The 24,349-nt window shown below is 52.2% G+C and overlaps 1 protein-coding gene across 1 annotated transcript in view; it reads left to right on the top strand.

The window, feature by feature from the left end:
• The window catches only part of PRDM2 (PR domain containing 2, with ZNF domain), a 63,088-nt gene extending 39,481 nt beyond the window's left edge, over positions 1 to 23,607 (top strand). Inside the window, exons 4-5 of the mRNA XM_011996537.1 lie at positions 16,985 to 17,128; positions 23,520 to 23,607. Coding sequence (XP_011851927.1) covers positions 16,985 to 17,105 — 121 coding nt within the window. The 3' untranslated portion in view covers positions 17,106 to 17,128; positions 23,520 to 23,607. The remainder of the gene's footprint in view (positions 1 to 16,984; positions 17,129 to 23,519) is intronic.
• The last annotated feature ends 742 nt before the right edge of the window (positions 23,608 to 24,349 follow it).

Here is a 24,349-nt window from a genome sequence, read left to right as displayed (position 1 = left end):
CCCGGGAGGCGGAGGTTGCAGTGAGCTGAGATCGCACCATTGCACTCCAGCCTGGGCAACAAGAGCGAAATTCCATCTATTTAAAAAAAAAAAAAAAAAAAAAAACATTTTGCAAAGCACAGGGCCTTGGAGAATGGAATGGGACGAGAAATCCTTCTGAACTTTTGTTGGAACGCCAACTGTGGATAAAACATACAGTTGAAGCCCAACTGACTTTAGTTTGACCAACCCACCATATTAATGCATGCTCTTCATTGCCTCTGGAAATCCTGACTACCGCTCATGGAGAGAGTCCATGTGCTTCCATTCCCAGCAGCCAAGTGAAATGCATGCCAAAGGTCAGTTGCATTGGTTCCCAAACCTGTTTATGCCACTTGTATTTATTATCACACTTGCACAATCGAATTAAATATTATACAAGCCGATGAATAGCATAGAGCTCTTTATGAAAAACAAGTTGAATGCTTAGAAAGGCTCATAGTAATTCGCTTAAAAATTGCAGTCCAACTAGGTATGGGTGAGAAAATTAAAAATGTGCAGGGACCAGGACAGAGATCATAAAGGCATAGGAAGATTTTGTACTCAGATTCCCTTTATAAGTGTTTTAGGTTCTCTCCTCACTTTTAACAAAAACTGGAAGTTACAGATGATGTAATGTGGGTGTGATTTAGTCCAGAAAGTTAGTGCAGCTCTTGGCCATTCATTCATTCATTCATTCATTCATAAATATGGGGCCTACACCTGCTGTTACATGCCTGGCACTGTTCTAGGTACCAGGGGATATAGCAGTGAACAAAACTGACACAATGTCCTGCTCCATGTAATTTATGTTATAGTTGGTGGAGACAGGAAAGCAAGTAAACAGCATGTCAGATGATAAATGCTAGGGAGAGAAATAAAACATGGATGCGGGACTAGAGACTTCTGGAGTGGAAATGGGGAGTGCCTTGATTGCCTGAAAGAGGATGGGGCCTGGCACCCACGGGAGGAGCGGGGCTCAGGAGAGGGCATCCCACCTTACAAGGAAGAAGGCAGCTGGGAAGGGAGGCAGGGCACAAACTGTGGGAGTCTTGTTCCACCACCAGTGTGTGCCATAGGGAGCGAAATCGTTGGAGGTGAGTGAGGATGGGGAGATGTGGAGGAAGAGGGGAGACGGTGAACAGCAGCCACGTGGGTAATCAAGGGAACGGCACCAGGGAACAGACAAGGGCTGCCAGGAGGCATATGCGCTGGGAGCCCACCGGAGTTTTGGGGTCATGAATTTAAAATGTGGTCAGGCAGCATGTTTGTGTGTTTTTCTCCATCAAAAAGGTTGGTGAACACACACACATCCCTCTATTTCTAATTAAGAAATGCTTAAGGAACGCACCTATGCTGATTTACTGATTCCCTGCTTTGGTCTGCTGGGCCAGCTCTCTCTGAAGGAGGGTTGGAGGGGTCTCCTCTTGTAAGAGCCTCTCTGGATTGAGCTTCATGGAGCTCCTGCTCTGCTCCAGGCACCACACAGGCAGAGTTGGGAATGCTTCCCCAGCCATACAAAGTTGACGTTAGGCTCATTTCATAAAGGAAACTGTACTGAGGGGGCAGGTGACCCGCTCAGGCTGCTGGTGGCGGAGTTAGGACTGTCAGACTTACCTCATGGTCTCTGCCTCTCCAGGAGCACCAGGTCAAACCAGATGGGTCAAAAGGCTCCATGTGCCTAGTGTTCCCGTAGTGCCCCCCTGGGGCTGGAGAGGAGGCCATGCTGGGGAGGGCACTGCAGGCACGGGCATCGACGTGAGCGGGGACTGAAGTGACATCCTATGGAGGGGGCAAGGGGACGGTTCAGGCCAGGGCCCTTGTGTGTGGAAAGCCACTCTCCTGGAACTGAGTAGGGATAGGCTTATGACAAAGCCATCCCTTGCAGAATTCCCCTTGTGCGTTCAGAGCGTGTGTTTGCTTGACTCAGCACTGTAACCCACAGTAACTGGCAGAGTGAGCGGTCAGTGGCTATCAGATAACTACAGGAAATAAGTTTGGGGTAGATGACAACATGTCTCCTCTTCTTAGGAATTTACACTGCCTGTCAGGACATGAAAGGCCCAGAAATTCTGCAGAGACACGCCCATTTGGTTTCACAAGCCTGTGCTCTGGAGGTAAATGGCTCGGGCTTCCATCCCAGTTCTGCCGCCTGCCAGCTGTGTGTTCTTGGGCAAGTTGCCTAACTTCTCTGTGCCTTAGTTCCTCATCCGTAAAATGCAGTAGTGCCCGTCTCATAAGGTTCTTGGGAAGATTAAAGTCATTATTCCGTATCAAACACTTGGCACAGTTCTTGGCACACAGTAAGCAGGAAATGTTAGCTGCAATTATGCAAATGATTATGAGGACACATACAGCGTCTGTGGGAACCAGTTCCACTGAACCTGGTTTTGGGAAATGCTGGTAACGTGTAAGAAACATTGGGAGACTTTTCATTCCACATGCGCCACCTGGCCATCGTTCCGTGGTCTCCCCAAATAGTGCCTGGCTGGGTTGGGTGTCTGTTGGAGCAGTTCTCAACCTGAGTGGAGTGCAGGATCCTGGGAAGGTCTGAGCAGTCCAGGGTGGGGCCAGACGGCTGGGATCAGAGTCATCTGACACCTGCAGGCCCCCGTAGGCTCCTCAGGTGTAAGGGAGATTGAGTTGTCCTGTCCTGGCCACCTTCCAGCCTGTTTGAGGACTTTGGGGATCACGAACAGAAAGGGAGAAGGCACGAGAGCCGACTGTACTATTCAACCCTGCACCCTGGGCACATTCTGAGGATGAGACCTCCAGCCCCACAGCCCATGGTGCCCTTGCCCTTCGGGCAGCATCATCCCCATGTTGACCAACACCCGTTCAGGCACCAAGTGAGTGTGGCTTTCCCGTGACAGTGCCAGCCCTGCATCTGGGACGCCCTGCCAGCCAGGCACACCCAGGCGCCCCGAGACAAGCTGGTTTTGACCTCTTGGGTAGCCAAGAACCCCCAGCTCCCACAGACTTCTTGAGCATCGAGGCAGGAGCAGAGAGGACCACAGGGGGCAGCTGCCTCTCATTGTTAGCATCCCTGGACCGGCTCCGGGTCCGGTGCAGGCATCATCATCATGTTCTAGAAATTCTCGGTCCAGGGCAGATGCCACATGAGGCTTCTGAGACTCTCAGCCCCAGCAACTCTAAACCACACACAGGGTGAGCTCTTCTTTTCTTCATCCTTGGGGTTTATGTAATCCTTTTGACTTCTTTGACCTAGATCATCTTTAAAAGACGGAGTGGTGACAGTAACGGAGTCCTAGTGTCCTTACAGAATCTTACCGTCTAAAAAGGGCTCTTCTGCTGGGTCTCATAAGGGACCATCATCTCTTGCTTCCCCAGCTGGGAATCTGCTTTTTCTATGTTCATCAGTCTTCACGCACTTTGCGTTCGTGTTTTCTTTTTGGCTTCCCTCCTACTCTTAGAAGCTGCCTTTTGAAGAAAGCAATCTGTTTCAGCTCCACTGGAGAGGAAAGAAGGGACAGGATTTGGGGCAGCCTAGAACCGGGTGGCTGCAGGGGAGCGTGTGATGGGAGGTGTGAAGGCAGAGGAGGGAGGGAACTGTGAAGCTGGAGGAGCCGCTCCTCCACCCTGCTGGGCTTCTCTCACCCGGGCTGGTCATGTCACAGGCAGTGACGGTGTTTCCAGCTGAGGTGACATTCTCCAGACTCGAACCCCTGCGCTGAATGGAGTGGGGAAGGTGGGCTGGGGAGGCCTGAGGGCTGTAGGGTTAGATTCACAGAACTGTCATAAAAATGGAGAACTTGTCCTGCCCAGGGTTTGGGCAGGAGCTTGGCAATGAGAGAAACCTTATGGGAAGCCATTCTGGGAGGGTTTGGTTTTTGAGCAGCATGGACGGCACATTTCAGGGTTGAACCGCACCAGGAGCCTGGCTTTGCCATCCGTTTGCTCAGCAAACGTTCTCTGAGCACCTACCTGTACTAGGCCCCGTGGCAGGTTCAATGGGTGAGAAGTGAATAGACTCCAACCATGCTCTCCTGGCGCTCCCAGTCCAGTGGGGGAGCCAGGCAGGTAGAGCCAGTTACAGAGATCTGAGTGCCCTCAGCGAGTCCTCAGGGGCTTCAACTACCCTTCTTCCCATCATCAATGCCCCCAAATAAGCAGTGAGCCTAGTCCTGTCCCCTCACCGCTCCCAGGGAACAACCTGGCGTGTGACTGTGAGCGAGTGCCTTGCTCGCTCTCCTCGGTTTCCTCGTCTGGAAGGGAAGGGCTGCTCCCTGCGGCCTCTGGGGTCCCCTGCACTTCTTGGGTCTTGGCAGCAAAGGAGGCAGCCACAGCCGGGCTTTCCCCGCCGGCAGGTTTCCCGGGCGGAGGTCACCTCAGGCCAGGGCGGGCCAGCCTCCCTGTCAGCTGGGTCAGGTGTTACGAGCTTGTCACATGGTGGGTATTTAGAGTTCAACCCAAACAGGTTTGGGGAATTCATGAAGACCTCAGAACCTGGCTTAGAAGCTCCACAAAGCAGGGGCGTGATCGATCTTTTGGGAGCGTGGAGGCCACACTGGGGGCTCAGCGGTGGGCTGATGAGAAGGAAGAAAAATGTGTCTGCTGAGGCTGACTCCAGCCCTGGAATCAGATCTGGGTATGAATCTTCCCTTTGTCCTTCTATTCACACTTCTTAAGTACACGAGTTACTTAACCTCTCTGTGTTGCCGTCCCCTCCGCCATAAAAAGGGTATAACAGCCCATCTCCCGGGGCTAAAGGGAGGATGACATGAAGACAGCGCACGGGCAGGCGTGTACTAATTCCTCACTGTCAGCTCTGGTGTCCCCACCATCCCCACCGGTGGTACTCAAGGGCTCTGTCTCACCTGAAGGCACCCCAGGGACTCGTTGGGCCCGTGGCGTCACACTTTTACCACTGCCTCCCAAGAACTACTTTCATTCTCTCCCGTTCGGCCCCCTCATTTGGAGACTGTCTACAGAACTTCACCAAGCAGCAGCTCCTCACCAGGGTTCAGAACGGGCCCCTGCTGCCCACTGCAGCCTAGCAGGCTGCCCACACTCGAGACTCCGCCGAAGGAGTTCCCCAGCCCCGTGCCCCTGCGGTGCCCGCATGCGGATGCCTCTCCCAGGGATCTTCTTAAACTGCAGATTCTGACTTGGAGTGGGTGGGAGCTGAGAGTCTGCATTACCGACAAGCTCCCGGGGGAAAATGATGCCGCTGGTCTGGGGACCACACTGTGAGTACAGGGATCTAGACCAGTGGCCTGCAAAGGCACCTTTTAACATTCCTGATGCCTGGGCTGTACCTGAAACCAATGAAATCAGAACTTGTTGGGATAGAAAGCAGGCGTCAGGATCGGTTTGGTATCCCCGGGGACTGCAGCGAGCACCCGAGGTTGGGGTTCTTTGTTCCGGTGTCCTCTGAGCGAAGGTGGGTCCAGCCCGAAACAGACTGCCAGAGTCGTGGGTGGTCAGTGCAGCTGTTCTGTGGGCAAAGGCTCACCCCCACCTGGCTTTGGGATATTGGAAACAATTCTTCAATCCTCACTGCTACGGGGACTGTGTCAGGGAGTGGGGCATGGGCTTTGGTATCTAATGGTCCTGGATTCAAATCTTGGCTGCTTCTCTAATTGGCCGAGGGAGCTTGAGTGTCCAGCTTCTTTATTTCTCTGAGCCTCAGCACCCTCCTCTGTAAACCGGGACCATCACAGGCCCAGCCTTACAGGACTGCTGGGAATTTGAGGAGCTCCCAGAAGCTACCCAGAATAGCTCCTGGTGCATAGAAAGTGCTCAGTGGATGATGCGATTATGCTTTTTATTTTTTTTCCTCTTGCTTGACATCCTCACTTTACAGGCAAGACTCCTATGGCTCAGCGAGGTAGAGGCATTTTCCAGTGGCCACACAGCAAGTCAGTCATGGAGCTAGGATTCCAGCTCTGGGTTCTAGAATCCCCACCCCATCCCCCTTTGGGTTCCTGCCCTGCTTCTTTCTTCTCTGTCTTCTCAGTTGCTCCCCCAGGCTGGGGGCTTCATTTGAATGGGCGGGGGCCCCCTGGAGCACATGGGCCTTCCCACTTGGGGAAGGTGGGTCCTATAGTGGATGTCGACTGTTCCCGGAAGTGGTTGAGGGCCGGTGGCTCCCACAGCTCCCACCTGTGGGCCCTCACCCAGCCTCCAGGGAGAATCAGCATGATCACAGGCTTGTCTTGCCTTTGCACCATCTCCCCACCCTCTGCCTCTCCCCTACCTTCAGCAAAAGTGCAGAACATCAGACACTGACTTCAAATGAATTGCACTCTGAGAATTTAGAGAGAGTTGTGTAAGACTTCTGTGGCCAGCGATGTGGCCTAACCAGCTTTCTGCATGGTTGTCCCAGGAGATCCCTCCTGAAGACTGCAAGAAAAAGGTGCAAGGAGGGACCAGGGCAGGCAGGAGTCCCAACCCAGGATGCCCACGGAAGTCTGGCAGGGAGCTTGGAAGAGCACCGTGGCCAGGTGGGGACCCTGGAGCCCTGGAGCGCCCATGTCCTCCGAAAGCCGGCAGCTCCTTCCTTCCCAAATTCCTTTCCCTCCATCCTTCTTGAAGCATCCTCTGGGTTCCTGCCTCCAGTGTCTCTCCTCCCCCTCTCTCTCGAATGCACTTTCAGGGATTTGGCTCTTCTTCAGGAGCCATCAAACCAAGGTTACCAGCAGCCCCCAGGATGCTCAATGCTGTGGTTGGTTTCCAGTGCCATCTCCCTTGGCCCATCTGCGGCGGTGGACGCTGTTAATCCTCCTCTTCCTTGAAATGCTCTCCACCTGGACACCACCCTTTCCTGGTCTCCGCGCATTACTGGCTGCTCCCCCTCATCCTGCCTCTGTCCCTAGGCTCTGTCCCCTCGCTCCATCTCTGCTCTCCCTTGGTGATCTCATCCAGTCACACGTGTTAAATACCACCCGGATGCTGACCAGTCCCAGGTTTCCACTCTCATTAGAATCTCCAATCAGCCGCCCACCTGACATCTCCCTTGAGTGTCTCGATTTAAATTGAATCTTTCCAAAATGAAACTCTTTCTCCATGAAGCCTCCCTCCCCTGCCATCCTCCCTGTGTGGGCTGAATGGAAACGGTCCTGCTTGGAGTCCAGCTACCAGCTAGACTCAAACCTCTTCCTCCATCCCCACATCCCCAAATGCACCCGGAATCCACAGCTTCTCCCAGCTCGGCCTCCTCGGCTGCCCTGAGGTCCAGGCCACCATCATCTCCCTGGGTGGTGGCAGCCACCTCCTTGCTGGTGTCCCCAATTCCTTCCCTGTCAACCACAGTCTGTGCTCAGCACAGCAGCCACTTTGGGTCCTGACATTCCTCTGCCCAGAAGGACAGCCTGGCTGCCACCTCACTTGAAGGCCTATGAGACCCTCCCCTCTGCCCACATCACCTCTGGTATTCCTGGTGGGTCTCACCTCAGGGCCTTTGCACTTCCTGTCCCCACTTCCTGGAACGCACAAGGCCCAGGTATCCGGACGGATTGATCCCCCCACCCCAGGTCGTAGCCCATGCGCTGGCGTTTCCCATGTCACCTTTCCCTGTCTTCTCCTCCACTCTCACCTTCACCTCTGTTTCTTCAGTTTCTCTTGTATACTTCAGTGTGTCTGGATTTCTCCCTTATCCAAAACCACTGGAGGCTGAATAAAAACGTGCTCATTTGGGAGCCAGGAGGCCTGAGTCTCGGCCTCATACGGGGATCAAACTCCTTCTGAAATGAGTATGTTTCCTCTCTAGGCTACACTAAGTGACACGTAAAACTACGCTATATGTAGAGAACTTGACTTGTTTTATTCACCAAAACTCGCACTGGCAAAGCACCTGGCACAGAATAGACACACGGCTCGCCCGACAAATAGTGGATGAACGCCTACTGTGTGCCAGCCAGCGGCCGGGGTACTCGGGGTGCCTCTGTGACAAACCAGCCTCCAGTGCACCCCCTCATGGAGCCTACTAGACAGACAGTGAACAATAACCAGTAAACGTAGGTTGATGGGGATAAGCACAACTGAGAAAGTAAAAGGGAGTCGAGATGGGGAGTGTCAGGGGGATTTGCGATTTCAGAGTTGTTAAGTGAGGCTCACTGGGAAGGAGACATTTGAACAGAAACTTGAAAGGGGGCTCGGGGGTGAGCCACAAGACCACCTGGGGGAACAGCGTTCCAGGAACAGCCTGTGCCGAGTCCCTGATGCAAGAATGGGCCACTGGAAATCTGAATGACTGATTGAAAGAATGAATGTGTCCTTGAGGCCAGGAATGGAACAGATGTTCTATTTCTAGACATGTTCTGTTATACGTTCTATTGTATAGACAATGCCCTTGCTTTGTCTTCAGACTAGCATGGGATTCTGACAAGTAAGAAATTAGGATCCACAGGAGACGATGCTCTGAAGCACCATTTCTGAGCCTTCCTATGAGCCAGGAGTGGCCCAGGTGTCTGAGATCTGTCCTCTGCCCAATCCTTCCCCGACTGTACAGATTGGATAGCGTATGACATCCCCTTGTGCTTTCAAAGTCCATTAGTTTTTGTTCTAAGTAAAATGTCCAGAAATTTCCCTCCTAGGGTAGGCAGTGGAGCACTTTGCCAGGGGCAAGACACTTCTGGGCAAAGTCTGTGTGGGGCACACAGCAGGTTCCTCCCAACCCTGCCACTATGTTTAAAATGTTCAACCACTGTGTTTGAAAATCTTACCAAGGTAATGCTACACCGCCCTGCTTTCTAAAAACAGTTGATGCTGGGCCGGACGTGGTAGCTCATGTGTAATCCCAACACTTTGGGAGGCCGAGGCAGGCAGATCACGAGGTCAGGAGATCAAGACCATCCTGGCTAACATGGTGAAACCCCGTCTCTACTAAAAATACAACAAATTAGCCGGGTGTGGTGGCACTCACCTATAGTCCCAGCTACTCAGGAGGCTGAGGCAAGAGAATGGTGTGAACACAGGAGGCAGAGCTTGCAGTGAGCGGAGATCGTGCCACTGCACTCCAGCCTGGCAACAGAGCGAGACTCCTTCTCAAAAAAAAAAAAAAAAAAAAAACTTGATGCTGAACTTCTTCAACCCTATTTAGGACTACGTATCTCATTCATTTTGCCAGGATTTTATGGAGGAACATCTTTGGGAGCATAGTAAGTCCATTTTCCCTCCCCTGCACTGAATGGGTGCAGATTTCTTGTTGTCTGAGAACAGCTGTGCAGTGGGACTATCACGGAGTCTTGACTCGCTCATTTCTTCTTTCCTTACATGTTGAGGGTCTATTATTCACTCACTCACAATTAGGTACTAAGAATACAATGATGAGCAAAACTCAGCCAAGCTCTGCCATCAGAGACCTTACGGTCCCTGGGGATACCTGCATTTATCAGACAGTCACAGATGCCTGAGAAACTGCCCGTGAGGGGGCAGGTGCCGTGGGAACCTGACCAGGGCCATGTTGCCTCAAGAGGGTGGCCCAGAAGCATTTCTAGAGCAGTGGTTCTCAACCCAGCTGCATGTTGGAATCACTAAAGAGCTTAAAAATACCATTGCCCAATCCTGCCCCAGAGATCCTGATGTCATGGCCTGGCATGCAGCCCAGGCCTCTCTGGGTGAATCTAGTGAGGAACCGGGACTAGAGGCCACCGGGAAATGGGTTCTACCCAGATTAGCTGGAGTAACAAGAACGGAAGGGGAGAGATGGGCTGGCAGGGCAGTGCAGGCTGGACTTGATGTATTAAGGAACTTGGACTGTGTCCTGGGAATCATGGGGTTTTGATAGGTTGCAGCACGGGCGTGTCGTGGTCCATTTTGCCTTTTGGGATGATGGTCACGCTTCTGTGGAACAGATGGGAGGGGAGCCATGTGGAAGGGAGAAGTCCAGTGAGGAAGGCGCCTTGCAGGACTCCAGGCTAGAGGTGGTCCCCGATAGTGGTAGAAGAGGTAGGAAGGTGGACTAAATGGAGCCAGTGGCAGGTGATGTGTAGCAGGAGAGGGTGACAGAGGGACCATGTTGACTCCCAGGTCTCTGGCTTTCAGGACACAAATGCAGTGCTATTCACCAAGAACAGAGCAGGGTGGGGTGGCAGGCGTGAGGCAGGGTCATAATTTAAATTCAGGACCTGATTTAAGGGGCCTTCTAGATGTCCAAGAGATGTCATGTCAGCGCGTAAATGGAGTTCAAAGGCCAGATGTGGGCTGGGCATGGGTACCGGTGGGTCATCTGTGTGAGGCTGGCCATGGACACCAAAGCCATGGATGCATCCCCTAGGGAGGGAGTCATGTGCAGAGATGACAGGCTGTGGTCCAGACCCCGTGTTCAGACCCTAATCTCACCAAGCATGACTCTGGGCAAGTTGTCTTAACAAAATTTGGGCTGCCATAACAAAATACCATGGACTAGGTGGCTTAAATGACAGAAATTTATTTTTTTCACAGTTCTGGAGACTGGAAGTTCAAGATTAGGGTGCCGCATGCTTTGGTTCTGGTCGGGGCTCTCTTTCTGGTTCACAGACTGCCACCTTCTGTCTGTGTCCTCACATGACCTTTCTCGGGCACACGCATCTTCTTACAAGGCACATGCACTAATTGCGTCATGAATGTCCCATCCTCATGCCTCATTAAACCCAGTCACTTCCTGAAGGTCCCACCTCTAAATACGATCACACTGGGGGTTAGGGCTTCAGCACATGAATGGGATGCAGGGGACACAAACGTTCCATCTGTAACATTAGTTAACCTCTCTCAAGTCTGTTGACCTCTCAGGTTCCCCAAGGACAAAATTAAGCGTGCATGGACCTGGAGCATCACGGCACATACATGGCCTAGCACATCGTTTTTCCCTGCCCTTGAACTTGCCCTCGTTTCCCGCTTCCAGGGAAGTGACTGCTGTCTGCTACAGACTCTGTATTTGCTTCAATCTAATGGCTCTTTTCTTCCTCTTCTATTCATTTTGCTGCTTCTGATTGGCCGTGGACTTGGAAGCCATCGGCCATATTCGTTTGGATTGTGTGTACAGTAAGAGCAGCATGCACTGAACATGAAAGCTTGGGCTCTCCTTTTTTTTTTTTTTTGAGATGGAGTCTCCCTCTGTCGCCCAGGTTGGAGTGCAGTGGCGCTTTCTTGGCTCACTGTAAGCTTCGCCTCCCGGGTTCATGCCATTCTCCTGCCTCAGCCTCCGGAGTAGCTGGGACTACAGGCGCCTGCCACCACGCCCGGCTAATTTTTTGTATTTTTAGTAGAGATGGGGTTTCACCGTGTTAGCCAGGATGGTCTCGATCTCCTGACCTTGTGATCCGCCCACCTCAGTCTCCCAAAGAGCTGGGATTATAGGCATGAGCCACTGCGCCCGGCCAAAAGCTTGAGTTCTGTGTGACTTTGCTCCTTAGGGACAGGCTGCAGGCCCAGGTGTGAATCTTAGTGCCTGCATGCAGTGAGCTTCTGTCAGAGTTTACAGATCAGGGGCCGGGCGTGGTAGCTCACGCTTATAATCCCAGCACTTTGGGAGGCTGAGGTGGGTGGATCACCCGCTGTCAGGAGTTGAGACCAACCTGGCCAACATGGTGAAACCCTGTCTCTACTAAAAATACAAAAATTATCCGGGCGTGGTGGCGGGTGCCTGTAGTCCCAGGTGCTCAGGAGGCTGAGGCGGGAGAATCGCTTGAATCTGGGAGGCGGAGATTGCAGTGAACCAAGAAAGTGCCACTGCATTCCAGCCTGAGTGACAGAGTGAGACTCCATTTCAAAAGAAAAAAAAAAAGAGTTTACAGATCAGTGGGCACTGGTTGTGGACGACTCAGACTTTCCACAACGTTCTAGGCTGTTCTCGGGATTGTGAAGGTTCACGGGCCTCTGGATAAGCCAGTCACTGACTCGTGAACACTTACTTGCACAGCGACGATGCCATCACCATAACCTACAGGAAGCATCCTGTGACATTGTGCTCGCCCCCTGCTGGCTGACGGGGCATCCCCTTGTAACTGGAGGCAGTGCTGGGAGCGCACGGGCTGTCCTTGTGCTGGAGACTCTGGGCTCTGCTGTCCCTGGGCAGGGGCCGGGCCGGGGAAGGGTGTGTGGTCCTGAGACCATGTTTCCTCCACTTGCAAACCAGGGGCATCCCTCATGGCTGCCTCTACCCACCACCCAACATTTCCTGTGCCAGGTCCCGTGCCTGGCGACACAGGAGATTCCACTGTCAGCAAGACTCAGTCCCTGCCCTCAAAGACATCCTCTTTTAGTGGTGAAGGAATCAGCAACTCGACAGGCAAGGGGATTGCTGTGGGAAGAGCTGTGAGCGAAAGTCACAGAAGGACAGAAGGAAGACAGAAAGGAAACTCCAGAGGCTATGAGAACAGGGCTGGCGTGGCCGCGAACACGGGGAGGTCAAAGAAGGCCTCTTTAAGCGGAGGACACTTAAGCGGAGACCCAAAAGGTGGGAGGGAGGGAGCTGCGGGCAGAGGAGGGCAGGGCAGGGCAAAGTGAAGCGGGGAGCAATCAGGTAAGAAGAGCTTGGCCTGGCTGAGAGACCAGTGCACAGGGCAAACGCAGAGTGCGTGAGGGGACCGGGAGGGTGGCGGGCAGGCGCACAGCACTCTAATAGTGTGGGATGGCTTGGGCCACTTTTGCACTGGGCAGTGACATGGTCCAGTGTCGTGGTCATGTCCAATGGTCCTTATAAAGGCTTCTCTTGTTGCTTAGTGGCGAATGGATTGGTGGGGGCGGGGGGCAGCATCAAAGTGGGGACAATGCAGTGGCAATTGTCACAGTCTCCGTGGAAGGCGTTGATGCCACAGGTTGAGCTGGGTGGTGGCAGTGGGAGTGGAGAGAGGTGTGTGGACTTGGAGGCAGAGTTAAGGAACCCGGAGATGGATCAGCTTGGGGGTGGGCACAGCGGGGGTCTCACAGGCCCCATGATCACAGCATACTGCCCTGACAGTGCACCTGCTTCAAATGAGTGTGGTTTCTAGGTCTATGGCCAATCCGAAGCAGCAAAATGAATAGAAGAGGAAGAAAAGGGCTACCGGGCTTTAGTTGTAACAACAACACGTTTGGCATTGCCATTTCCTGAGAAGAGTGACAAGCGTCCAGTGTGGCTGGAGCCTAGTAGGGGCGGGAGCAAGGTGGGACCCTAGGATGTGCCACTTTGCCGTGTTAAAGTGAGACACTCATTAGACATCCAAGTCGAGGGGCCGAGCAGGCAGTGGATGTGCCAGTGTGGAGCCCTGCACAGGAGTTTGAGCCAAAAGTCTGACTAAAGCATTGACACAGAGGTCTTACTTGACATTCAGTCTTTAAGGACCGGTCAGGACCTTGGCTCACCTCCTGCTCCGATGCTTCCTGGGGTCATACCCAGTAGGAGCATCTCACATGTGCCGGATTCTTACCAGAAAGCAAAATGCTCCCAATCCTGGTCACCAAAATGCTTCCAGCCCTGCTCTCTGTTGGCAGACTGGCAGGGACTGTCTCCATTTTACAGAGGGGGAAACTGAGGCTCCGAGGCCGAGAGACAGGGAGTGGCTTACCCTGAGCCATACAGTCAATGAGAATGAGGATCGGAGGCCACCCCCAGGTGGCCATACTGCATCCTCCTGGGATGATGACTTCGCCATATGTGTCCACCACCCGCAACTGCCACAGTCACAACACTGTGCTGATACTTACTGGAGGGCCAGGGTGCCCTGCACGGAGACCTTTCTCCAAAGTTAATCATTACTGTAACCCCAAATTGGTCTTCCTGCTTTGCAGAAGATCAACCTGGAGCTCAGAGAGGTCCATGACTCACTGAGGTCACACAGCTAGTGGGTGGTAACCAAGAATCATGAGGCTCTGCGCTAACTGCTCCTGTGCCTTGGAGAAGCACCTAACTCCGGAGCTTTGGTCCTCGGTATTTAACATCTCCAGGCTTGGGGTGCTGTGCTCTCATGAGTTCTTTGACAGTGAAGTGCTTCTTGATCAGGAAGGACAATCCCCCAGGACGTCCTGTCCCCATCCTAATAGGAAACACCCAATTGGTGACCTGGTGTTTCCTCGAAATTGTGGCCCCGGGAGCTGAAAGGCCTGCGCTCTGCTCCCCTGGGAAAGTCTCCATATCCGTCTAAGCCTCAGTTTTCTCATCCGTGAAAGGGGTACAAAAGCACTTGTTCTTTCTATTTCCTGGGCTGCTGGGAGGGTTCAGAGAGAAAGCTGAGAAAGTCCTTAGGAGTCATGGAGGCCATATTCATGTTGGCTGGCGTGGTTCTCCATTAGGCCAGGCAGTGGATGAGGGGTGGCAGAGGGGCCTCTGCCTTCAGGGGTTTTGCCCCGACCCACTCCCTCCACCCAGGTGGACGCCATGAGCCGGGGGAGGAGGCGCGCCCCCTGGTGGAGACGCTGTGGTTGCTGCATCCACAGGAGCCAAAGGGAGCGGAGACGCACTGGCTGGCTAGAGAGGCCTGGGAGGTCGGGGTGTTATTTTTGTGTGATTGGCTTTTGGATATTTAATAACAGAGAGAAGGAGAAGCTGGGTGCTGATGATGCAGGGCATGTCTGCCTCCAAAGCTTCTGCTGGTCTTGCTACACCACTGTAGACATTTCCCTAGGAAGGGTGACGTCGTAGGGAGGGGACCTGCTCTTTGCCAGCTCTGTTTCTTATTCCCCAACAGGACATAGGAGTCCATGTCTCCAGCAGCCTCCCAGCTGGCTGTCTCCTCCCAGGTTGGGTCTCCTGGGGCACCAGCCAGCTAGAATGGGGGTGGGGGGTGGCCACTAGCTGCAGAGACAGCCCCCCACCTCAGGCCCCCTCATGGGCCTTGGTGGCCCGTCAGGAGCACAGTCGCATGAAGCGTGGGGCCTCCGTTTCTTCCTTAACTCCTGCACAGGCGAGTAGACTGAGCTGACCGTGGGCCTTGGCTGCACAGCACGGGGGAGGAATTCAAACAGGGGCAGCCCTGACCTTGACGGAGAGCCAGGCCCTCGGGGGAGGCTCACTCGTCTCCCCTGTCACAGCAGGTCTCTTCATCTTGTCTGAGGCTTTTCTCTGGCACCTTCTACATTTGCTCATCTGTTGATACATTTGCGTATTTTAATATTGATTGAGGGCTCCCTTGCCAACGTTGGCACTATCAGCATTTGGGGCTGGTTAAATCTTTGTTGCGGGGGCCTGTCCTGGTCACTGTAGGAGGTTTAGCAGCACCCCTGGCCTTACCCTCCAGATGCCAGTAGCAGCACCCTTCTCTCAGGTGTGAAAGCCAACAGTGTCTCCAGACATTACCAAGTGTGTGCCCTGATTGGGAGCCACTGATGTGAGCTCTGCCATGTGCCAGCTTTGAGCTGGACTCCATTCCCATCTCCTGTTCCCTCAGGCAGAGCTGGCTCTGCAAACAACCAGAGCAGGTGGGGTTCCGGGCGTGTTTGTCCCTCCTGCTTTCCTACCTGCCTGGCCTCCCGCCTCCTCTGACCTGGGCCGCCTTGTCCGGAGGCCCCCCTCACTTTCCATTCTTCCATCTAGAGAGGCAGACAGGTGACAGGCTCTCTGTGCCTCAGTTTCCTCATCTGTAAATGAAGGATAATAACAGTATCCACCTGGGTAGGTTGTGTGAAGAGTTAGATTGTTTGTCTGTGGAAAATGCCTAGCACAGTTCTGGACACGCAGTGAGCCTGTATGTATCACTCTTACTCAGTGGATGTTTGTTTGTTTATTTATTTATTTGAGATGGAGTCTTGCTCTGTCGCCCAGGCTGGAGTACAATGGAACAATTTCAGCTCACTGCAGCCTCTGCCTCCTGGGTTCAAGCGATTCTCCTGTCTCCGCTTCCCAAGTAGCTGTGATTACAGGCATCCACCACCACGCCTGGCTAATTTTTGTATTTTTAGTAGAGACAGGGTTTCACCATGTTGGCCAGGCTGGTCTTGAACTCCTGACCTCAGGTGATCCACCCACCTCAGCCTCTCAAAGTGCTGGGATTACAGGCGTGAGCCACCGCACCTGGCCGGATGTTTATTTTTATTGTGCCAAGCTGGGGATACAACAATGAACGAGACAAAGATCCTGACCTTGGGATCTCAGGGCTCATGAGAAAGGCAGACACCTTATTCCGGGCTTTTAATTCAGTGTAACAAGTGCTGGGATGGGGACACGTAAGGGGCCTGTTGGAGGAACACCCCACCCAGGAGTTAAAGAAGGAAAGCTTCCTGGAGGAGGTAACATCCCAGTTGGGATATGGGAGAGAAGGACGAGTTAGCTGAGTGAGGAAAGGAGAGGAATAATGGTGTGAATCATCTATCTTTCAAATAAATTTTTTAAAGGCCCTTCTGAAAAAATCAAATCCCATTTATTGGGGTGGGGTGGGGGAGCTTTTTTTGTACAAATAGGGCAAAACCATGCCCCCCCAAAATCCTAGATTCACCTCTTTGGGAAGCCACGTCACCCCCGTGAGATACTCAGCATGGAAGTGCTTGGCACAGGATAGATGTGGAGGGTGGGGTTAAGGGCAGGGAGGGGACCTGCCTCCATCCCCCACAACCCAGCCCATGTGCAGGTGTGTTTGTACTTTGATAACAGTAACCTCCCCAGATGCTTTCTGCCTTATGGGTGTTGGGGCCTGGCAGGAGGGGAGAACAGGGAGGCCCATGGGGAAATAGAACCAGAGAAGGGCAAAGCCGTTGTTCTGATGCAATCGGAATCATTCTGGCTCACCTGCATATCCACTGGGGGTCACCAGACGGCGCTGCCCAACATGGTGTCTCAGAACCAGCCCAACGGGCACTCCTCTTGCCCGTGCTTCTGCAGTCGCCTCCGAGGGGAGAGAATTGGTGGATCAGACATGGAGAAGTACACATTGGTGGTTTAAGCTCATGTCCTGTTAGCTGACGCCAGGCACCTGGCCTCAAGGCGTCCAGGAAGTGCAGTCCTGCCCAGGCCTGGGAAGTGGTGACCAGCACTAAGGAAGCCCCCCAGCAATGTCTAGGGCACTGGGCTGGGCTCCTGATGACAATGTGTGTTGTTCCTCTTCCTACACAGCTACAGCCTCCGCTTGGCATCCCGATGCTCTCCACCAGCGGCCCCGTACATCACCAGGCAGTGTAGGAAGGCCAAAGCCCCGGCTGCAGCCCAGTTCCAGGGACCATTCTTCAAAGAGTAGACACTCTGCCTGCTCCCTGACAGGTACGAGGCAGGACGGAACAGCTTCTGGCACTGTGTGGGTGGGTCTGGGGGTCGAGGGGGTGTGGGCTTGGGTCTTGGGTGGGGAGGGAAGGAGAGAAAGGGGTGGGCGTGATTGCTTGTGTGTACCAGGCACGGTGCAGGGTCTCCCTCCAGGAGGGCACGTGGCTGAGTGCCGACTCTGGACCACCTGTTTCACATCCCAGCTCTGCCACTTCCTGGCTGCGAACTTCAAGCAAATTACTTAGTCTTTCTGAGCCTCAGTTTCCACATTTGTACAGTGGGCACTACAATAGTACCTACTTTATAGGGTGTTTGTGAGAATTACCAGTGTCAAATGTGCAAAGCACCTAGAAGAGTGCCAGCCACATAGTAAGCACTAGGTAAGTCATTACTGGAGTAATAATGATAAAAATACTAATTATACTCAGATCTCAATTGCCTCAGAGGCCTTATGCCCAGAAAAGATGGCAGAGTTCCTATTCTCACAGTGTATTTGAAAGTAAAAATAATACAGGCTGAGTAACCCTAATCCAAAAATCCAAAATCTGGAATGCCCCAAAATCTGAAACTGGAGTAAGGACATGACACTCGAAGGAAATGCTCATTGGAGCATTTCAGATTTCAGATTTTTGGATTAGGGATGCTGAACCAGTAAGTGTATATGCAAATATTCCAAAATCCAAAAAAAATCCCAAATCCAAAAAATTTTGGGTCTCAAGCATTTCGGATAAGGGATATGTAATCTGTCCTAATCCATGAAATAGAAAACTCAGATTTATTTTGGACCAAAACAGTCTCTTCCTAGGTTTTCTGATAGTAAAAGCGTGGAGTCACTCTAAGATTTCTGTTGGATAAAAACGTGGAAACCAGACTTTTCATTTGTGGAGTACCTGGGTTCTGCTGGTGACCAATGAGCAGGCTTGGCCCTCCCTGTTGGTGACACCACACAACTGCATTCATTGTGTCTCCAAGGCCAGCATCTCAAAGTGTGATCAGAGGACCTCACACATCAGAAGATCTAAGATGCTGTTATAAATACAGATCTCAGAGTCCAGTTCCAAATATACAAAATGGCCAAAAAGGCTCAAATCCCAATTACTGGACTATAGTATGAGTAGAGCCAAACCCCGTTAAAAAATCCCGAATTCGGCCGGGCGCGGTGGCTCAAGCCTGTAATCTCAGCACTTTGGGAGGCCAAGGTGGGCGGATCACGAGGCCAGGAGATGGAGACCATCCTGGCTAACACAGTGAAACCCCCGTCTCTACTAAAAATACAAAAAAATTAGCCAGGCGTGGTGGCGGGCGCCTGTAGTCCCAGCTACGTGGGAGGCTGAGGCAGGAGAATGGCTTGAACCCGGGAGGTGGAGCTTGCAGTGAGCCAAGATTACACCACTGGACTCTAGCCTGGGTGACAGAGCGAGACTTCATCTCAAAAAAAAAAAAAAAAAAAAAAATCCCGAGTTCACATCTCTGTGGGAAGTCACATCAGCCCGGTGAGATACCCAGCATGGAAGTGGTTGGCACAGCACAGATGCTGAATACAGGGTTAATGGGAGAGGGGACTGGCCACCACCCCCCACAGCCCTGCTTGTATTTGTGGGTGGGTATTGTTTTCACGGGCCCATCCTAGTGGGTGTGACCAGGGAACCTGCACTAGCAGATGACCCCCTGGGTTCTGGGACACACTTAGGTTTGGGGATGCCTGCTTAACACAAGGCAGGGGTTAAAACAAGCCAGGGTCGTTTGGAATGAGTGTAGTTCAAGGCAAGAATGGGCTGAATTCTGAAACTCGAGGTCTTTTGTGTTATGCCAGGGAGAGAAGACTCTTTCTTCCTTCTCCCTGCCCTCCCTCCCCAAGACCTCACTTCTCTCTTTCCTTTTTTTTTTTTTTTTTTTTGAGATAGAGTCTCGCTCTGTTGCCAGGCTGGAGCGCAGTGGCACGATCTTGGCTACTGCAACCTCCACCTCTCAGGTTCAAGAGATTCCCCTGCCTCAGCCTCCTGAGTAGCTGGAACTACAAGCGCCCGCAACTACGCCCAGCTAATTTTTTTTTTTTTTTGTATTTTAGTAGAGACGTGGTTTCACCATGTTGGCCAGGATGGTCTTGATCTTCTGACCTCGTGATCTGCCCGCCTCTGCCTCCCAAAGTGTTGGGATTACAGGCGTGAGCCACCGCGCCCGGCTGTTTACTTCTCTCTTTCTAAAGCAGTTGGAGTTTCCGGCTTGGCTTTATTCCCTGGGGTTTGGGGAGGGAGCAAAAATAAAATCCACTCTTCCCCAGAGAGTCTGTTGTCTGCCGCCGGAACTGAACCTGTCTCTCTGGGGCCAGCTGCTCCCTGACAGGGGAACCTGGAGACTAGACCCTGAGCTGGAGTCTTACGGAACAATGTTGAAATGGTCTCTAAGATAGTACAGAACTCGGAGGCCCTGGGAGATGAACCTCCCATTTTATAGATGGAAAAATTGAGGCCCCAAGAGAAGAGACATAGGACGTGGCTAGAGTCTTCTGGAAAATGAGAGACCATGTCAGGATGAGCAATTCCAACTCTGGGAACCATTTGTGTCCCGCATCCTCTTTGTGGCCAAGGCTGCTGCATGAACCTTCTGTGTTGATGGGCACCGGGGAATTGCTTCCACCCCAGAGCAGGTGTTCTCTGCAGCCGGAGGGAGAGCCAGGTGCAACTGGGCTGGCTTCCTTCCGAAACAGACTGGGCCGTTTCTGTCGGCCACTGCAGGCTTGGCCATGACGAAGATGAAATGTATGTAGTATTTGCCAAGCCTTATGAATTTAGGCTGTGCCCCAGGGCCAGGCACTGTCCTAGGTGGTGGCCTTCTTTTTCCTTCTTTAAAAACGCATACAGTTTCCCAAGCTAAGCAATCAAATGAAGAGAGACCTAACGTCGTTTGCCCCTGCATCTTACGGTCTCTGCTCACCAACAACGAAGGCTCCAAACTGAGCAGTTTCATGTCTAAGTGACTAAAACTTGCTCCTTAAAATCTTAGGTAGCTTTTTTTCCATTTTATAAATTGGTACTTACACCAAGCATGTGCTACTTTTATTATTTTTAAAATAATTTTTAAAAAAATCTTCTTTATACTGTTTGCCTTAGTTAGCTCAGGCTGCCATCACAAAATACCACTGACTGCGTGGCTTTAAATATTGAACAGAAATTTATTTCCTGATGGTTCTTGAGGCTGGAAGTACCAGGTCAGGGTGCCACTATAGCCAGGTTCTGGTGAGGGCCTGCTTCCTGGCTTGCAGATGGCCACCTTACTGTGGTGTCCTCACGTGGCCGGGGCCTGGGGGAGAGCAAGCTCTCTGGTGTCTCTTCTTAGAAGTCCACTCATCTCATCATGAGCCCTGCTTCATGATCTCATCTAACCCTAATCACCTCCCAAAGGCCCCACCTCCAAATACCATCACATGGCGGGGTTAGGGCTTCAGCATCAGGGTTTTAGGGGGACACAGTTCAGTCCATAGCACTGTTTAACACAGTTCCAGATTTATCAAAATGCCACAGCCAAGTCTTTTAGCTCAGGAAGGTGTGCAGGTCAAGCCCTCATTTTACAGAGATGGAAACTGACATGAAGGAGCGTGTGGCAGAACTGGTATCAACACTCTGGTCTCCTGATTCTCTGGACGGATCCTGGACTTTTAAGTGGACCGTGCCTCCTTCATGCAAAACTGTGTGTGCGTGTGGGTTTTGTTCAGAGAAAAGATTGACCTTCTTGAAGGACCCACGGCCTTGGCTGCTTTGCCTGCTCTTGCCCATTCCGAATTCAAGGCTTCGTCACCCGTCTCCCGGACGGTCTGAATGCAGGAAGAATGAACACGGAGAAGTGTGATCTCTGGCCAGCACTGCCTTTCACCAGTCTCTGTGGCACCCTCTTTACTGTGGCTCACACAAAGCCCAGAGGTTTCTGTTCACTTTTAAGTGCAGAAAAGTGCTGCACTGCCTCGTCTATAGGGAGGCTTCCTTTGCACATCCTGTCTTCACGCCGCGTCTTTCCCACCCCAGGGGTTCAGCGAGAGGCCCAGGGAAGGGACAGCCTCTCACCTGTCTGGCCACCATTGTGATCCTTCTCTCGGCTGTTGCTGCTCCTTTGGCTAAGATCGGCAGCCTCAGGGCCCTCTGTGGGCAGGATTTCTGACCGGGGCTCTCTCCTGGGGTCCTGGGAGTGGGGTATGTGGAGGTTGCCCCTCCTGGCCCATCTCCCTTGTATGAGAGCTCCCCTCCACCTCAGGTCCAGCCCCCAGCTCCTGCGGCTGTGACCTCCCCAGAGGGCTGCCCTCTCGGTGGGGGACTGGCAAGATAGCTTCTTTAATGGATCCCACGTGACCCAGGGGAGACCCACACTTGCTGGCTACGCCAGGCCAAGGGAATGCAGCCACTCCATAGCTGGCCCCGCCTCTGCTTCCTTTTCTTCCCCCTGCCCTGGCTCATAGGCACAGGCAGACAGGCCAGTCTGCTGCATAAGCGGGCGTCCTCTGGGAAGGGACACGCCCTCTCTTGAAGACATCCCACTCCCCACAAACAACCCTTTCCAGTCCCATGGAGACATTTCAAGGAATTGAAATGAACATAGCGTAGTGGTTAGGTGCACAGTGTCCCACTCCCTGCAAACAGCCCTTTCCAGCCCCATCGAGACATTTCGGGGAATTGAAATGAACATAGCGTAGTGGTTAGGTGCACAGTGTCTGGAGCTATGCGTTCTGGCTACTTCACTCCTTTGTGTTTCAATTCACGCATCTGCGAAATGGGTTAATAATAATAATACCTCTGTCATGGGTTTGTTGAGAGGATTGCATAGCTTAGTGAATGAAAAGCCCTTAGCAAAGTGCCTGGTATGCAGTAAGCCTTCCATAAAAAACTGGTTTTATTATTATTGAAATGTTACATTATTAACTGTAGTAACAATAATAGCAGTAGTTATTTTTAGCAGTAGTGACCAGGTCCACTGGGCAAGAGAACTGTATCCCTGAACTTGGCCCAGCCAATTCAACCCAATGCAGTGAACATTATTTGTTTATTTATTTTGAGACAGGATCTCACTCTGTCGCCCAGGCTGGAGTGCAGTGGTGCAGTCTTGGCTCACTGCAACTTCTGCCTCCCGGGTTCAAGGGGTTCTCCTGCCTCAGCCTCCTGAGTAGCTGGGATTACAGGCGCCCACCACCACACCTGGCTAAGTTTTGTATTTTTAGTAGAGTCGGGGTTTCACCATGTTGGCCAGGCTGGTCTCAAACTCCTGACCTCCAATGATCTGCCCACCTCAGCCTCCCAAAGTGCTAGGATTACAGGCGTGAGCCACTGCGCCTGGTCTTTAGTGAACATTACTAAAGGTTCACCCATATTTTCAGCTCTGGACTAAGCACTGTAAATGTGGTTTCTGCGGAGGAACCATGCGGGAACAGCCATCCCCTCCCGACTGGAAGAGCACACAGATGCTGGAGTGAATGAGCCTGACCTGGGTTCAAGCCTCACCTCTGCTGCTCATCATCGGCAGACTTATACAAGTTATTTCTCCTCTCTGAGCCTCCATTTCTTTCATATAAAATGGGGATCTGTGTTGCCTGGCATGAGGGTTGTTGTGAACATCCAAAGGAAATTAAGCAGGAGTACCATCACTTTGGAAGACTGTTTGGCAGTGTCAACTGATGCTGAACACATGGGTGCCTCAGGACCCAGCAGTCCCACTGCTGGGGACACATTCAGCAGATATGTACCCACGTGCACCAGGAAACACCTACAAGAATGCTGATATATTATCTATGAACGTCCTACGACCCAGCACTTCCGCTCAGCAGAAATGCATACATATATATACCATATGTATCTTCTAGACACATACAAGAATGTTCTAGCAGCATGACTCACATGGCACCAAACTGGAAGTTCTCAGTAGTGGATCAGCAGAGGAGTAGATGGATAGAGGTGGTGTATTTCTATAGTAGCACACTACACAACAACAAGGTTGAAAACATCAACCACACGTGCAGAGTGGGTGACTCTCACAAACACTCAGTGGAAAAAGCCAGACACAGGAGGAGATGTACTGATTGACCCTATTTATTTAACTTAAAAAATGGGTGAAATCAGTCTACGGTGTTAGAGGTGAGGACAGTGGTTCTTCCGGAGGGCAGGAGGGTTCATGTATCCTTAAAGGGGTCACGGTTTGGGGGCTGATGAACAACTATCATGTTCTGGTTCTTCATCTGGGTGCCAGCTCTGCAGGTGTATTCACTGTGAAAATTCATCAAGCTGCGCTTTTTGCTGTATGTACGGTATGTTTCAATAAACAGTTTAATTACAAAATTAAGCGCAATAACGCTTAATGATCGGCACTGAATATGCGCTCACCGTTATTATTTTTATTTTCTTTTTCTCCTCAGCACCTGAAGTGACCTGGAATCAGTGAAGCCAAAGGGACTGGCAGTCTGCCCTGCAGGGAGTACCGACCTATCCCAGTTGTGTGAGCCTGCGAAAGGGAGTGCATGTGCGTGCGTGCATGTGTGCGTGCGTGCATGTGTGCGTGTGTGCATGTGTGCGTGCGTGTGTGTTCACGTGTTCTCGTGCGGGTGCGCGAGTGGTCTTCAAACAAGGGTCCTGAACCCCGAGGCGGCAGGAAGGCGGCCGACTCCACGCTGTCCTTTGGGATGATACTTGGATGCAGCTCTTGGGACCGTGTTTTGCAGCTCAGCCTTCCTGTTGGGGTGGGGCCTCTCCTACTATGCAATTTTTCAAGAGCTCCTTGACCCTGCTTTTAGCTTCTTAAGTTGTCTTTTGCCATTATGGGGACTTTTGTCTGACCCAGGGGTCAGCCTTAGGAAGGCCTTCAGGAGGAGGCCGAGTTCCCCTTCAGTACCACCCCTGTCTCCCCACCTTCCCTCTCCCCGCAACATCTCTGGGAATCAATAGCATATTGACACGTTGGAGCCAAGCCCGAACATTCCCCTTGGCCCCGGCACATGGAAAATCCCCTTTCTTGCCTAAGGTGTCTTGAGTTTCTGGCTCTTGAGTCATTTCCAGACTTGAAATTCTCATCAGTCCATTGCTCTTGAGTCTTTGCAGAGAACCTCAAATCAGGTGCACCTGGGAGAAAGACTTTGTCCCCACTTACAGATCTATTTCCTCCCTTGGGAAGGGCAGGGAATGGGGATGGTGTATGGAGGGGAGGGATCTCCTGTGCCCTTCATTGCCACACTTGGTGGGACCATGAACA

This window comes from Mandrillus leucophaeus, unplaced genomic scaffold (genome assembly GCF_000951045.1).
Source record: "Mandrillus leucophaeus isolate KB7577 unplaced genomic scaffold, Mleu.le_1.0 Scaffold52, whole genome shotgun sequence".
Taxonomy (NCBI): Eukaryota; Metazoa; Chordata; class Mammalia; order Primates; family Cercopithecidae; genus Mandrillus; species Mandrillus leucophaeus.
Note: the sequence above shows the minus strand (reverse complement) of the source record. Positions and strands in the feature narration are given on the sequence as shown.